This window comes from Asparagus officinalis, chromosome 5 (genome assembly GCF_001876935.1).
Source record: "Asparagus officinalis chromosome 5, Aspof.V1, whole genome shotgun sequence".
In the NCBI taxonomy this organism is placed as follows: domain Eukaryota; kingdom Viridiplantae; phylum Streptophyta; class Magnoliopsida; order Asparagales; family Asparagaceae; genus Asparagus; species Asparagus officinalis.
In genome coordinates this window covers 852,437-868,088 of record NC_033798.1, presented here as the reverse complement: position 1 = coordinate 868,088, position 15,652 = coordinate 852,437, and the positions used below count along the sequence as shown (strand labels likewise).

Below are 15,652 nucleotides of genomic sequence, written 5' to 3'. Positions count from 1 at the left end.
CCTGCCTTTATGAAGCCTTCTGGTTGCTTCATATAAATCTCCTCCTCCAAATCACCATGAAGGAAAGCTGTTTTTACATCTAATTGCTCAAGATGTAAATTCTCAGCAACTACAATTTTCAACACCAGTCTGATTGTAGTCAGTTTCACGACCGGGGAGAAAATTTCATTATAGTCAATACCTTCCTTTTGCTGAAAGCCTTTGACAACCAATCTTGCCTTGTAGCGCTTGTTCCCATCATGCTCTTCTTTGATCCTGTAAATCCATTTGTTATGCAGAGCTTTCTTACCTGGTGGTAATTCAGCTAAGTCCCACGTCTGATTTGACATGAGTGAGTCCATCTCATCTTGCATAGCAGACTCCCACTTGACTGAATCCTCCACCTGCATTGCTTCGTCATAACACTCCGGTTCACCACTGTCAGTCAGCAACAGATAGTGCAAAGAAGGCGAATAACGCTGGGTTGGCTTAGGAATTCTGGAGGAGCGTCTTACTTCTGGCGTGCTTGGCTCTTCTTGAACTGCTTCAGGGCTAGTCTGAACATCTTTTTCAGAAATCTCCTCAAATTCAGCAAATTCCTTTGTTTCAGCTTTTGTACTGGAGCTACTTGATTCTGCAGTTGATCTGTTTTTGTACATCACATTCTCATTGAATATGACATCTCTGCTTCTGATGATCTTCCGATTTTCATAGTCCTAAAATCGGTAACCAAACTCATCACCACCATAACCAACAAAAACACATTTGTTAGATTTGGCATCAAGTTTACTTCTTTCAGCAGAATCTATGTGTACATAAGAGATACAACCAAAAATTCTTAAATGTGAAAGGTTTACCTCTTTTCTGCTCCAAGCTTCTTCCGGTATTCCACCATCCAAGGGAACTGAGGGTCCGCGGTTGATTAGATAGGCTGCGGTATTGATAGCTTCAGCCCATAGGAACTTGGGCAAGCCGGCATGTAACCTCATGCTTCTGGCACGTTCATTCAAAGTTCTGTTCATGCGCTCCGCTACGCCATTCTGCTGCGGTGTCATGGGAACTGTTTTCTCCATCTTGATCCCGCTGTTTGCGCAAAACTCTTTGAATCTACTGTCTTTGTACTCTCCTCCATTGTTTTTGACAGAAGTTTCTTCATCCCTTTCTCGCTCATATGGCCAAGCCTTTGGTGCCATAGGTTTGATTTTTCATCTGCATCTGTTACTGCAATGATATTCTCTAAGTTAGAGGTTATATAGAGAGTACCACTTTTCTTACCTCGAGCAATGACGAGTGATCCTTTGGTAATCTTCCATTCATGACCTGAGAAGGTTGTACAATAACCCTCTCCATCAAGCTGTCCCACAGAGATCAAATTTCTTCTAAGGCCAGGAATATGTCTCACTCCTTGCAGCTTCCATGTGGTCTGATTTGGCAATTTTAATCGGATATCTCCCTTGCCAACAATCTTCAAGGTTTCATCATCTGCTAGATGTACCTTTCCGAAATCACCGCTGACGTAGTTCTCCATGATTTCTCGGCATGGGGTGGAATGGAATGATGCCCCTGAATCAAGAATCCATGATTCAATCGGACTGTTGACGCTTAGAATCATAGCATCACCTCCTTCCTCGGTTACGTTGGCAGACTCCTGTGCGCCGGTGTTTTTCTTCGGTGCCCGGCACTCCCTCTTGAAATGACCCTTCTTGCCACAATTGTAGCACTTGAAGTCTTTCTTTCCTGATCTAGATTTGCTCCTTCTAGATTTTGATCTGCCGTGATTTGAACTTCTTTCTGAAGTTCTTCCCCTAGACTCCGTGTGTAAAGCTGAGGAGGTTGAAGCTTCACCCGATTCTCTCCGTCGGATCTCTTCACTAAGAACCAGATCACGAACATCATCGAACTTCAACTTGTTGCTTCCCGATGAGCTACTCACAGCCGTGACTGTAGCATTCCAGCTTTCTGGTAGAGAAGAAAGAAGTATCAATGCTCGTACTTCTTCATCAAATTCAATCCCAACTGAACTCAACTGGGTTGTGACTATGTTGAGTTCATTGAGATGTTGAGCTGTCGATGCGCCTTCCGTCATTCGCAAATTGAACAGCCGCCTCATCAAGTGAACTTTGTTTGAGGCAGAGGGCTTCTCGTACATGCTGCAGAGAGCCGCCATAAGACCCGCCGTGGTCTTTTCCTTTGCTATGTTGAAGGCAACGTTGCGGGATAGCGTCAATCGGATAACTCCAAGGGCTTGTCTGTCGAGGAGAGCCCACTCTTCATCCTTCATATCATCTGGCTTCTTTCCCGAGAGAGGTTGATACAGCTTCTTCTGGTACAGATAGTCTTCGATCTGCATCTTCCAAAAGCCGAAGTCCGCACCATCGAACTTCTCAATTTTTACCTTCCCTTCGTCTGCAGCCATCGCTCCCACTCGAATCTGACTTCCTCAGGATCGTTTCTGACAATTTCTGCGAACCACCTTGTATTAAGATACCTCTGCCGACAAGTCAGTACCGCCGGCAAAATTCCACTATTCACGAAATTTACTATTCACGTGAATAGTAACCTTGCAGAAATTTGACAGACGTCACAACCAGAGCTCTGATACCAGTTGTTGGGAAATTACCCTGATTCCCCTATTGCCAGATTTGAGAGAAAGCGAAAAATAAAATGCGCAAAATTGAGGGACACACAAGATTTACGTGGTTCGGCACAAAATTGCCTACGTCCACGGACTGCTGCAGATCTTATACTGAAAGGGGGAAAATTACAAGCACTCTGAATATTGCTCTGATATTCTCACTGAGTACTCTCTTTCTCTCTCTGTTTTTCACTCACTGAGTTTTCTCTGGCTCAGTACTCTCTCTTAGCCTCTCTACACATTTTCTCACTGCCTTGGATTTTCTTCTTAGCAGTTGAAAAGATGATCAAATAAGGGAAGAGGGGGACCCTATTTATAGGTGCAGAAGCTCCTCCATTCTTATTTTTTTCTTCCTCCCATTTTTTACTTTTGCTCCTGCCTTTCTCTTTTGTCAACAAAAATAGCTGAAGCTTTACTAACAATCTCCCACTTGAAGACTGATTTCAATCTGTCTTCACATCTCGATCTGTGCAGCAGCTCTTCCCTGATCTTGTTATTGTTGCAGGCCAACTGAAGCTGAACACAGCTTCAGTTTGTCAATAGTCACCGTCTTTGTCAGCATGTCTGCCGGATTTTGAGCTCCACTGATCTTTTCAAGCTTCAAAATTCCATCTTCCAGAAGTGACCGGATAAAATGATACCGCATCTGTATGTGCTTCGTTCTGGAATGAAAAGACGGATTCTTCGCTAGAATTAAAATAGGCTACCATGGAAAATTTTATGAAGGAAATAATCAAACTGGTGACCAATGATAAATAATAATAATAATAATAATGCAAGTATAAGAAAGAGAAAATGCAGAAACACTAACTGAGGATTGCAGTATTAGAACCAAACATACCATTGCAAGCCTCTCTTTATGAATATCATTTGTGGACTGCATGTCATCCCAAAAAAAAAAATAAGCTGAGGAAAACAATTAGTAGAAGTTCCTTTCAGAAGAAAGGAGCAGCCTTGCAACTGCTAAAGTCATAATCATTTATAAAAACAATATATATTGAAATATCCTACCGGCTTCTTGTAACACTTGATCTCATCTCCGCTAAAGCCAGGCAAGGACATATTCCAATGTCTCTCTGCAAAGTATAATAAAGGATTTTATGGTTGTAACTATGGAATCACATAAGAGGAAATGGGAGGGACCTGAAACCCAGCCACATCAGATAAGGTGCCATTATAAAATTCTTACCTACATGTACAAGTATGTCCTTCGCTTCTAATGTAGTTGATTTTCGATGCTTAGCCAAATGGCAAGCTGCTGTAACTATCTGTAATGCCAAGAAATATCATTAGGAAATATGCATCACTTAATGAACAAATAGAGAGTTTAGGAAATAGACATGTTAAGAAATATCTTTGATATGCAAACTACAGATATTAAAGAACGTCCACAAGTATATCAGAAACCATATTAAGGTTGAAATATTAACCATACAAAAACTTTTTTCCCTCGCAAAACTTCATGTGGATTCTCATAATCAATGTCAGGGTTCTGTCAAGAACAGATTTTTCTGCGAAACTAGGGAAAAGAGTTCCAAATAGGTAAAGTCATACGGCTATTGTCAATGCACAGGAAGACATAATTGATTATGAGGGCAAAGGAATAGTTTATTTCTTATTGTTAGTAACACAATAATCTTCAATGAGAACAGGAACTCACAGATTCAATGAAATCATCAGCAATCTCCAGGAGGTCATCTTCAATTTCAGGACGCAACTTTTCAGACCGATCAACCTGTTGAAAAAGAAACTACACTGAATGAATATTGTACCCTAGGAAACAGTTGGCAGAGCAATATACACATATACTTGGAATACACGTCTAAACAACTAAGAAAATATTGGATATTGTCACAACAACGTCTTCTCTTGCAAACATGAGCGATTAGACATACTATGGTTCAAAATTATAATGCAAAATGCCATTTGAAAAGGTGAAAACAATAGCACTTTGATGTGAATTGTAAGGCATAGAAAACGGTTCTGGCACCACCTTGCATGGATCGATGACATAGCGACGTAATATACATTTATAAAATCTTGAAATGAAATACGATTTTGTTCTTATGATATTTTTTTCCCAACATCATGGAGTGATTGTGAAAAATTGAGTAAGTGCATAAGGATTGCTTCGACAATAGATTTCTAATGTTCTTGGTCAGTGACACACTAGCAAAATTATCTGATAGTACTTTTCACTTTCCCCGAATCATACAAGTGTACAATATATATATACATACATACCCACATGCATATATGCACATATATACATACACAGCCACGTGCATCTATGCACATCACCATATCTATACATATTCAAGGATGGATGTGTGCATGGGTTTGCATGTGTAAATGTTAATTATCTATATATCCTTGTAAATATGACAAATGGTGTGGCCTTCAAGGCATTTGTAAATTACAACTACCCAAGTGCCTCTTGGAGCTGACCTTCAAATCACTTCTTAATAAATTGACACGTATTCATGTATGTAAAATGCTTACATAGTTATGTATAATTGTATACTCACACTGGGTTCATTATTAAAAGTCACAAAAGCAAGTTATAAGTTCAGAGCATATGGCAATAACAAAAGGAATTTGGTATCAAGGTTGAATAAAGGGGTTTTACTTTCCAAATTATAGAAGTAATTCACATTTAGGTAGTACCGCATAAGAGAAGCGAATTAATTCTTAAAGAGAAGATCCAACCTGTGTTACCAATTCTCGTATACGCTTCCTGCTTATAATATCATTACTGATCTCTTCAGTATCATTAGATCCCAACCCAGGTTGGGCCAAAGCTTGAACATTTGACTTTTGCACTGTAGGTACAAGAGCTTGTGAAGCTTGATGTTGTGAAGGAATATTTGGTTGATTCCTAAGTGGATGGTTGTCTTGTGACTGGTTTTGCAGTGAGCTTTGCTGTTGCATATGCTGTATTTGTTGTAGTTGGTGTTGCTTCTGCTGCTGTTGCTGCTGAGAAATTGATGTTTGTTGGTGATGCTGTGGAAGATGAGGCCTTTGCTGCATAGTTGGTGGTCTCATCTGGGGTCTGTAAGAAGAGGAAGGTAAAGAAGCTACATTTGATTGTTTTGCTTGGGATGACATCCACTGCTGATGAAGAGGTTGGGAACTTTGTGATGCAAGTGATTGGGTAACGGGAGAAGTAATGGAAGGACCTCTTGGGCCAAGATGACTCGGGAATTTCTGCAGCAAAAAGAAACAAGATGGGAATTTTGTGAGGGAAGATTGATCTAAAGAGGTGATCGAATCTCATCTCAGCAAACGAGTATTCGGAAGTCATAGTAGGAGTTTAGTATTTATCACTTTGTTCATAATGATCGGGGTTATCCATAAGAATATTACATTTAACATTCTTCCGGGAACTTCCCGTTACATGAATTATCCACCCCCAGCTTTCTTTGCAAAACTGAGTGTAACGAGGAGTTCGTTATCCTCAGTCGCATGTTCGGGTTATCCTTAAGAATATAAGATTCTCCAGGAACTTCCCGTTATATAAATCATCCACCCCCAGTTTCCTTTGCGAAACCGAGTTTAACATTGCACTCAGTTGGATAATCGAGAAGCAGTTTATACTCATATGCTCTTTGGAGTGTGGGGAAACAGTTTATACTCGTGCACCCACTGGAGTTAGATGGTCGTCTTTACTCGACTTCTTTCGTCGTTATGACGCCGGAGTCAATTAGGGCTTGGATCTTGTTTTTGAGTCCAAAGCAAATCTCGGTGGGATGAAGAACCCTTCTGTGGTACGCACAATAGTTTGGATCCGTAATCCTCTTAGCTCCATCCTGATCTTTAATAGGTGGTAGCTCGATTTTGTCATTAGCGAGGAGGTATTCCAATATGGCTGGAGCTTCATCATCTTCGAAAGAATACTCCTTTTGGAACCTCGGATCGAGAGTTGCGTTCACAGGAATTATGGATTTCGTCGGTTGACCTCTCTCAACTTTCTTTCTTTTAAGAAAGTGTTCAGCTTGTTCGCCACGTAATTTCAACTCTTTCCAAGTTTTGGATGATACGACCCCCAGGGCTTCCAGGACATCGATGGAGAGATTATTGTGGCATGTTTGCAGGATAAACTCCTCTGTAACAGGATCTCTGCAATTCATTGCTTTGTCACGGAAGCGCTTGACAAAATTATCAATAGACTCTCCGTCTTTTTGCTTCTCATCCAAAAGGGTTCCGATTGACACTTCGGTGTCATCATCGAAGAAGTTGCTGAGGAACAAACTTTCCATGTCATCCCAGCAATTGACGCTCTCTGGCTTGAACCGTCGGTACCAATCGAAGGCGGGCCCGCGAAGGGGGCCAACGAATGACCAGACCATTAAAGCCTCGTTTCCAGAGATCATGCCCAAATGAGACTTGAAATAAATCAAGTGCTGAATAGACGAGTTCTTCCCGTCAAATGGTGTGAAGTTAATCATGTTGAATTTTGCCGGGTACGGTATTGAATTCCATTCTCTTGGATAGGGACATGGAATACCCGTCCTCTTCACTTCTTGAGCCGTCATCAAAGCGTTGACTTTGTTTTCAAGCTCTTTCATTTTCCCGTCATCGTCTATGTCTTCATTCGAATAACGTTGAGGAGAATGAGTTAGACCACCCCCTGTAAGAGGTGCCATTGATCCACTCCCAATATCGTTATTGGGAGAATGTGTTAAACCACCCCCAGCGTTATTGCTATTAGGAGGTGTATCAGCCATAATGATTTCATCCACTTCTGGATCATCTACAACATTCCGAGTGTGGTGGCTGGATTCAAGTCGCTGATTGGACTCAGGAGGTTGAGGCTGTTGAGTTAACAGTTCTCTCATTTGTTGGATAGCCAACTTCATTTCTGTCTTCACTTCAGCTCTAATTTCTTCACGTTGTTTGGCTAGAGCTTCTTGAAGTATTTGAGCAAATTGATCAGAGGTGATCGTGAGTACTTCTCTGGTTTGTCCCGTGCTAGACATTGTATCATCAGAAGCGATTGCAGAATAAGTGTCCGAGAATTCATCCTCCGAGGACATTCCTTCTTGCATTCTTTTGTAATCTCTGCGTCTGATGGCTCCTAATTGGAGTCGAGACATCCTTTGAGCAATTCTTGGATTGACTCTTCCTCTCGGGGAAAAGTCAGGATTTGAGTCACTTGAATGCCGTTTAGACTTTCTTTTATCAGCCACGTTGATGGTGACTTCAGGGAATTCATCATCTTGGGTAGCTGATTTTCTTTTGCGGAACTGTCTCGGTCTCGGCTTAGGCTTCGACAATATAGAGACTCTTCGTGGGAAGGCTTCTCGTTTGAAACAGTCACATTCTGATAAGGCTGCTTTAACGAGTCGCGCACAGGAACAACGAGAGTTTATCTCTCGAATAACTCTCTTTCGGAAATTATTCACAACCCTAACTTGATAATACGATTCATCGGTATGATTGCCAAAAAATCGTATCGTCTGTTGGCATGACCCCTCAGGTATGACGATATCATTTGGTGAATGTGTCTTCTTCTGGGGGCGTAAGACCTTGTTGGCATTCTCAGGACAATTTATTTTTGTTTTTGAGCGATCTAAGGTTATGTCAAGAGTCACACGTTTAGAACCACCCCTTTGCGGATGCGGTGTCTTAACGGGCTCCTGGGATTCGTTCACTGGACCCAAGCGTTCTTTAACTGGAGCTTGATCGTCAGATAAGGGACTGAGGCGATCCGCCATCGTGATCTTGGATATTGACAGGTCAGGACTGAACCGTGGTTTCCCTGGTGATGGAAAATTTATGATTGTAGTAGACGGATCAGGAATGGACGTTGATGGGGCTGAAGGAAAACTCTTTGGAGCTTTTCTTTGACCGTGGCAGGGAAGATCGTCGCGGTCACAAGACGTGCCGCGGCAGTGGAAACTGCCGCGGTTGAAGGATTTGCCGCGACAGTGAAGACTGCCGCGGTCACAGGTTGGATTATGCAGACCCGATTTTAGTACGAGTTTGGATTTGTAGATCCATACTCTGTGATTCTTTGGTGATTCCTTAGACAATGTTTCCTTCTTCTCTTCTTGTCTTTGTTGTAAAAGAGCACGGGCATGAACAGCGTTTGCACGACGTTTTTGTATACGTTCTTTGAGGGTTGAGCGAGCCCTTTTGACGAGTGTCCATTCCTCCGTCGTGAATTGTGCAGAAACATGAGTAGTTTGTCGTTGCGTTGAACAAACCACTTGTTGTTTCCTCGACTCTAAGTCCGCATAATAACGAACTCCGTCGGTTTGTTCAAATGCCTTAACTATTTGGCGAGCACGGCGCTGACGCTGTCTCTGACGAGCCCTCTTCGTCAGTACCGGTGGGCTTTGATTCGATGACTCTTTAACTAGATAAGAGTCATTGTGAGCAGAGGTGTTGCGAGTAAAATCCTTAGCAACAATCCGGAGAGAGTCTTCATTTTGTGCCTTCTTTGGCATGTAGGTCTTCCTCAATTCTGAGATCCTCTTGTACTTGCGAGACAATGAAGATCTTGAAGAGGATGATGAGAGATATTCCTCAAACTTGGTTTGGTCGAATTCGTATTCGACCATGGATTCAACCGGGATCTTGATCGGCTGCGACACGACGGTCTCGGCAGCGAGACCGTTGGCTCCCACTGTGGTCGCCAGCTTGTTTGCGTCAAAAGTTGGTTTTGTCATGGAATTCATTATATCTTCAGTCGATTACAATAAATTCAAAAAAAGAGATGGTCTTTTTATAAGACCTCTTTTACACAACAAAATTAAAAAATTACAACTCTTGAGAAACAAACGCAGGATCATTGTTTGGATCGCTGCTTGCGTGGGATCTTTGCCTGTGCCGAGAGCGCTTTGACTCGTGGACCACCAAATCACAGATTCTGATTGAACCGTGAGGGGTTTAATGATTCTTCCTTCGTTTATCGAAGTAAGAATTTGAAGCGAATATCTTATCGATGTAAGATGTTCACTCTTCCAAAGATCAAGTCTGAGCTTAGATCTCTAGGACTCGCTAGAAGCTTCTTGAGGATGTTTGTGAAGAAGGAAGACTCTCTCTCTTGCTCTAATTCACCAAAACTCAAGGCTCTCTGCTCTAATCTCTCTGGAAAATGCTCAGCCCCTGTCCATGATGACCATAGGGGGGTATTTATAGCCTCCTTAGACGATAACTGAAGAAATAGCTGGTCAATAACTGTCTCTTTAGGCGCGGCAGCTGATGCTGTCGCGGCTAAAGGGCGCGACAGTCGACACTGTCGCGGCCAAAGAGCGCGGCAGTCGACACTGCCGCGGCTAAAGGGGCAGTTACACCCACGTTCATGATGTGTATATTGTTCCTCCATGTTGTTTCGAGTGGTACTTGTATGTCTGTAAGCATTTTTTTAACGCCTACACAGATAGTCTTCGATCTGCATCTTCCAAAAGCCGAAGTCCGCACCATCGAACTTCTCAATTTTCACCTTCCCTTCGTCTGCAGCCATCGCTCCCACTCGAATCTGACTGTTTCTGACAATTTCTGCGAACCACCTTGTATTAAGATACCTCTGCCGACAAGTCAGTACCCCCGGCAAAATTCCACTATTCACGAAATTTACTATTCACGTGAATAGTAACATTGTAGAAATTTGACAGACGTCACAACCTGTCTCTGATACCAGTTGTTGGGAGAATACTCAGATTCCCCTATTGCCAGATTTGAGAGAAAGCGAAAAATAAAATGCGCAAAATTGGGGGACACGCAAGATTTACGTGGTTCGGCACAAAATTGCCTACGTCCACGGGCTGCTGCAGATCTTTCACTAATGGAAGAAATATTACAAGCACTCTGAAAATTGCTCTCAATTTTCTCTCTTGAATTTTTCACTCACAGAGTTCTCTCACCCTCTTAGCCTCTCTATATTTAGCCTCTCTATATTTACTCACTGCCTTGGATTTTCTTTTCAGTTGAAGGATGATTTGTATCTGAGCATTGGGGTGCTTTATATAGAGAACATCACCTCTGTCTTTGATTGGCTTGGTAAGCTTTTTCAACAAAAGCTTTCTTCTTTTTCAACAAAAGAAGCACCGCCACCATTTTTTCTTCCAGCCATTTGACTATGGCATACTCCTTTCCCAAAAAAAAAACGTGGCTACTGAAAGTCCTCCCTTTTTAATCATCAAAAGTCCTCCTTCCCTTTTTGACTAACATCCTGCGCTTCCAAAACCTGTTCTTTACCAAAATTCATCGCGGTTTCTTCAGGATATTGATGCAAAATTTCACATTGTTGCTTTTTCGATGAGGTTGCATTAGTTTCCATTGTTAACTTTTTCGAAAAATTTCGGCATTTGTCGTTGCACCCAAATTGCTGTAATATCTGCTGTAGTTTTTCCTACAACCTGCAACTTCAACTTTTCGTTTCCTAATTGTAATGTTGCTGACCAAACAAATATAATTTTGACCGAAACTATTTACTTATTTTCTTGAGGATTCAAACAGTAGGTGTACGAATCTGTTGTTCATCAATGCATGAAATTGAGAGGTCAGATGGAGGTAGTACCAAACTTTGTATGCAGCTAACTGTCTCCTTTATTCTCCAAGGTTTGCATCACATGACATAAATATGTGGTGCTTTCGTGTTAGCTCCAGAGACTGGAAGTTGTGAAGGGCATAATGCCAAGGAGGCAATGCAGTTAGCGGGGTCATCAAGTCGACAAATACACAGGTTGGTGTTTTTATTATCAAGCAACTGTATAGTAGTAATCTTGTCCTTTGGGTGGGTCTGGTGTCTAGTCTGTCTATTTTTGGAAGTACAAACAAAGGATATAACGATTGTTGTGTTGATTAATTCTAAGATTTTTCTCTTGTTAATACACTCAACCTTTGTGAGTAGAGATATATATATGGATGTGAGATTTATTTGTCGCGCGCCTTTGCGGAAGCCTTGCACGAACTCACAACGAACCTGTGATCACGAGTAGAAGAAAGCCAAACACTTGCACAAACCAAGCCAATTACGACAAATCAAACCAAACACAAGGATATACGTGGTTCGGCAATTGCCTACGTCCACGGGGAGAGGATGGGGAGATTTCACTATATGGAGGAGAAATACAACGGGTTACAACTCACATAATCACTCAAATATAACCCTAACCAAAGCTCTCAACTCCCTCACAATATCTCCCTCTCAAAGTGCTCAAAACAATGCTAAATCTCTTCTTTTCTCTCCTTAAGAAACCCTAAAAAACGTGGTCCTATTTATAATAAAACACAATCTCAAACAAAGGAGGATTCCTCAACAAATAAGGATTCTAAAAACGAGTCTGCCACACCCTGCACCATGGGTGTGGCAGAGGGTGTGGTGCAGGAGTGGTGCAGGACAGATTCTGCCACACCCTGCACCGTGGGTGTGGCAGAGGGTGTGGTGCAGGACAGACTCTACCACACCCATGGCAGACACCACACCAGGGTGTGGTGGAGCCTGTTTTGAGTTATTCTTCACGTTTTTCACAATTCCTTCGCCGTTTTCACAATTCTCCACCTCGGCAAAGTGTTCCCAACAATGAGCCGACACAAACATGAGCACCAATGTGTCGTCTCTCCAAACTCGGCTGCACTAATGTGGTTGCCTACGTACGCCCTCTCCCAAGGGATCAAGCTGCCGGTAGTTCATCCAAATGGCCATCAACGGCCTCAACAATCACGAATGTGCAACAAGTTTCGACAATGATCAAACTTGTTGCTCGGAACCACCTTAGTGAGCATATCTGCCGGATTATCCTTCGTGTGGACTTTCACAATTTCCACATCGCCATCTTCAAGAACATCCCGAACGAAGTGATAACGAACGTCAATGTGCTTCGTCCTCGCATGAAAAACCTGATTCTTCGCCAAATATATAGCACTCATGCTATCGCAATGAATAGTGACGGATCGCTGCGATATACCAAGTTCTTCCAAAAGTCCTCGAAGCCAAATAGCCTCCTTCACAGCCTCCGTAACTGCCATATACTCTGCCTCCGTCGTAGACAAAGCCACCGTCGACTGTAAGGTGCATCTCCAACACACCGGCGCACGGGTCAAAGTGAACACATACCCCGTAGTAGACCGGCGCTTATCCAAATCCCCGGCATAATACGAATCAACATAACCAATGCATAACTACCCACCTGTAGTGTCCTGCTCATAAACTAAACTAACATTGAGCGTACCTCGAATGTACCTTCAAAATCCATCTCACGGTCGTCCACAATGACCCATCGCTGTCGTGCATTGTATCTCGAACCATGCTCACCGCCTGTGACAAATCCGGCCTCGAAGCATACCATCTGAGTACATCAAGCCTCCGCAACTGCCGCTCGCATATGGAGTCTTCGTCATCAACTCAACGCGTCTTCAACTGACTTCGGTGAAAGCCATTAGCCTGAAAAGCTTCAAATGCGGCTCCCAACGGTAAACAAACGGCTTCGTATCCATGCTAACATGGAATCGCTGTAGAACCTTTCTTCAAATAGCCACCGTGTCAAACAAATCCTGCCCTTTCTTCTTATCTCTGCCGATCTCCATCCCTAAAATGCCGTTCGTCCTCCGCCAAGTCCTTCATCTCAAACTCAATTATCGAAAAGCTGAACTTTCAACTCATCAAGCTGACACTGGAACTAGAAGGCAACGCAACATGTCATCGACATAAAAGCAACAAATAATGGTACGCACCTCCTCTCAACTTGCGAATAATACCGCAAGAGATCAAACTGGGCTCCGAGTGTAAGCGAATGAGCCAAGCATAAAACCATCAAAATCGCCTAACCACTTGTCGAGAGACTGGCTTCAAGACGCGTATAGCGATTCTCTTAGCCTGCAAACCACTTATCTTCCCTGCAGCTCGAAATCCCAATGGCTTAGTCTATATTTGTTCATCAAGATCACCATAGAAGAAATGCTAGTCTCACATCACAAGCTGATCTAACTCCAAACCATAACTGTGCCACCAAAGCTAGCAAAATCGGAATCGACGAATGCTTCACCACCGGAGAGAAAACCTCATTGTAATCAATACCTTCTGCCTGTGCATAGGCCCTTCGGCAAAACCAACCTACGCCTTGAACCTCACTGGAGTGCCTCAATGCTCCTTCCTCTTTCGGTCACCACTGCACCACAATCGCCTCCCGCCCTTGGAAGCTCTAGCAAGCTCCAATGTATCGTTCGTTGTGAAGACTCCATCTCCTCCTGCATGCCACCTGCGCCACTGAATCAGGCCTCAGACTCTGCTCGGCCTCTCTGAATGTAGTAGGCACGCATCTCATCGATACTCTCCCACCGAAGTGCATAATGCACTGTGTCTGGCATACCGTGCTGGCACTCCGTATGTCTCTCGCTCTGTCTCCGTGCCGAAATAGATCCTGAAGACCTGAGCCGTCGCGTTCCCTGATTCTGCCTCATGAGTACCCGTATCCTCCGCATCACCGTCGTTCTCGCCTGGCGTCACCCTCGGTCGGTCACTCCTCATGGATACGTGCACTATCTGGACTCTGTGAGTCTGCCCATCAAGTCTCCACACCTGCGGAATCTCCTCTGTCGGGTCGCTCTCCACCTGATGAGAGCTGGGGAAAGCTTCAAGATAGAAGCCTCATCGAATTCGTGAGTCCCATCAGCGACAAATCTTCTTATCACTGGATCCGCAAGCTTGTAATCCCTTGACGACCACACGCTTGAAATCCTACAAATATGCGCCTTCCTAGGCTCTGAGGTTCAACTTATCAGTTCTAAATGCATAATATGCAGGGCCCAACCAAATACCTTAAGCTGGTCATAGTCACATGTGCTGTCTCTCCCGACCACATCTCCATCAGGGGTCATTCCCCTCAATCGCCAATGAAGGCAGCCTGTTAGATTGAGGTCGGCCTCGCATAAGAAAGTGCCTCAGCCCAAAAAATCTTCTCCAAACCACTATGGCCGCAATAACTCGAATCTTCTCCACAAAGACCTGCATTCAATCTCTCCGCCACCGCCCATTCTGCATGGCGGTGTATGAACTAACTGTGAAGTGCCTCTCTAGCCCCTGCGTCTCGGACATAAGGTGAGAAGGGTCTGAGGTATACTCGGCGCCGTGTCGGATCGCAACCTCTGATCTTTCTCTCACAGTCTGCAATTCCAATTTTCTTCTTGCCACTCCACAAACAAATCTAGACTCACGTCTTATGCTCATGGTGTACACCCATACATCGCCTAGAATAGTCATCAACCGAACGTGACGAACCAATGCGACATCACAAGTGATGCCGTCTTTAGTGGGACCCCAAAACATCTGTGTGACGTAGTCCAAGATGCCCCTCGTCCTATTGAATGGCCGTCCGACTTCACCTTGTCTTTTGCCAAGTACACAGTGCTCACAGAATTCCACTTTACACTCTTGGCTCCCTTCAAAAAGCCGCCTGCTGCCAAGCGCTGCCAGTGACTTTTCACCTGTATGCCCTAGCCACTGTATTGCCAAAGTATGCTCATGTCCGCTCTGAACAAAAATAGCCGAAGCAACCTGGCCAATCTCGCGTGCTCCCCTTCAGTATGTATAAGGTTATGTCTGCGGATTCCTTCATCACACCAAAGATCCCTTTAGTGACTTGCAAGCAGCATTCTCTAAAGGTCACCTGAATCCCCTTCCTCCAAAGCCCGCCCACTGCAGATAAGATTCTTTGTACAGTTGAGACGAATCTGGCACCTCCTTTGCTCACGGAATACTCCATCGTGCCATCCAATTCTCACATACCTATCCCAACAAACGCCCACAGGCATTGATCCATTTCCCATGACGACAACACCCCCATACGAGCCTCTCAAATGATGCAGAACCAATCTCGCCTAGGAGGTCACATGATAAGTAGCGCAGAAATCAAGCATACCCAACTCCGATGCACCAAATGGCTTCACTCTCCGGCGAGTAAATCAAAAGAGAAAAGCTCTCGATCATCGGAATCATCGCCATGTCGCAAAACATTCACCTATTGGCCTCGGCCCTTATTCTTGTATTCTCCTTTTCTTGAAGCTTTGGGCACAATTCTCTTTTCCAATGTC

The 15,652-nt window shown here is 43.6% G+C and overlaps 1 protein-coding gene across 1 annotated transcript; it reads right to left on the bottom strand.

The window, feature by feature from the left end:
• On the bottom strand, positions 3,348-5,818 carry LOC109843941 (transcription initiation factor TFIID subunit 12-like). Its single transcript, XM_020412933.1, has 5 exons — positions 5,324-5,818; positions 4,275-4,349; positions 3,804-3,882; positions 3,626-3,690; positions 3,348-3,491 (listed from the first exon to the last, which is right to left on the bottom strand). The coding sequence occupies exons 1-5, from the start codon at positions 5,720-5,722 to the stop codon at positions 3,348-3,350; spliced, it is 762 nt and encodes a 253-aa protein (XP_020268522.1). The 5' UTR covers positions 5,723-5,818.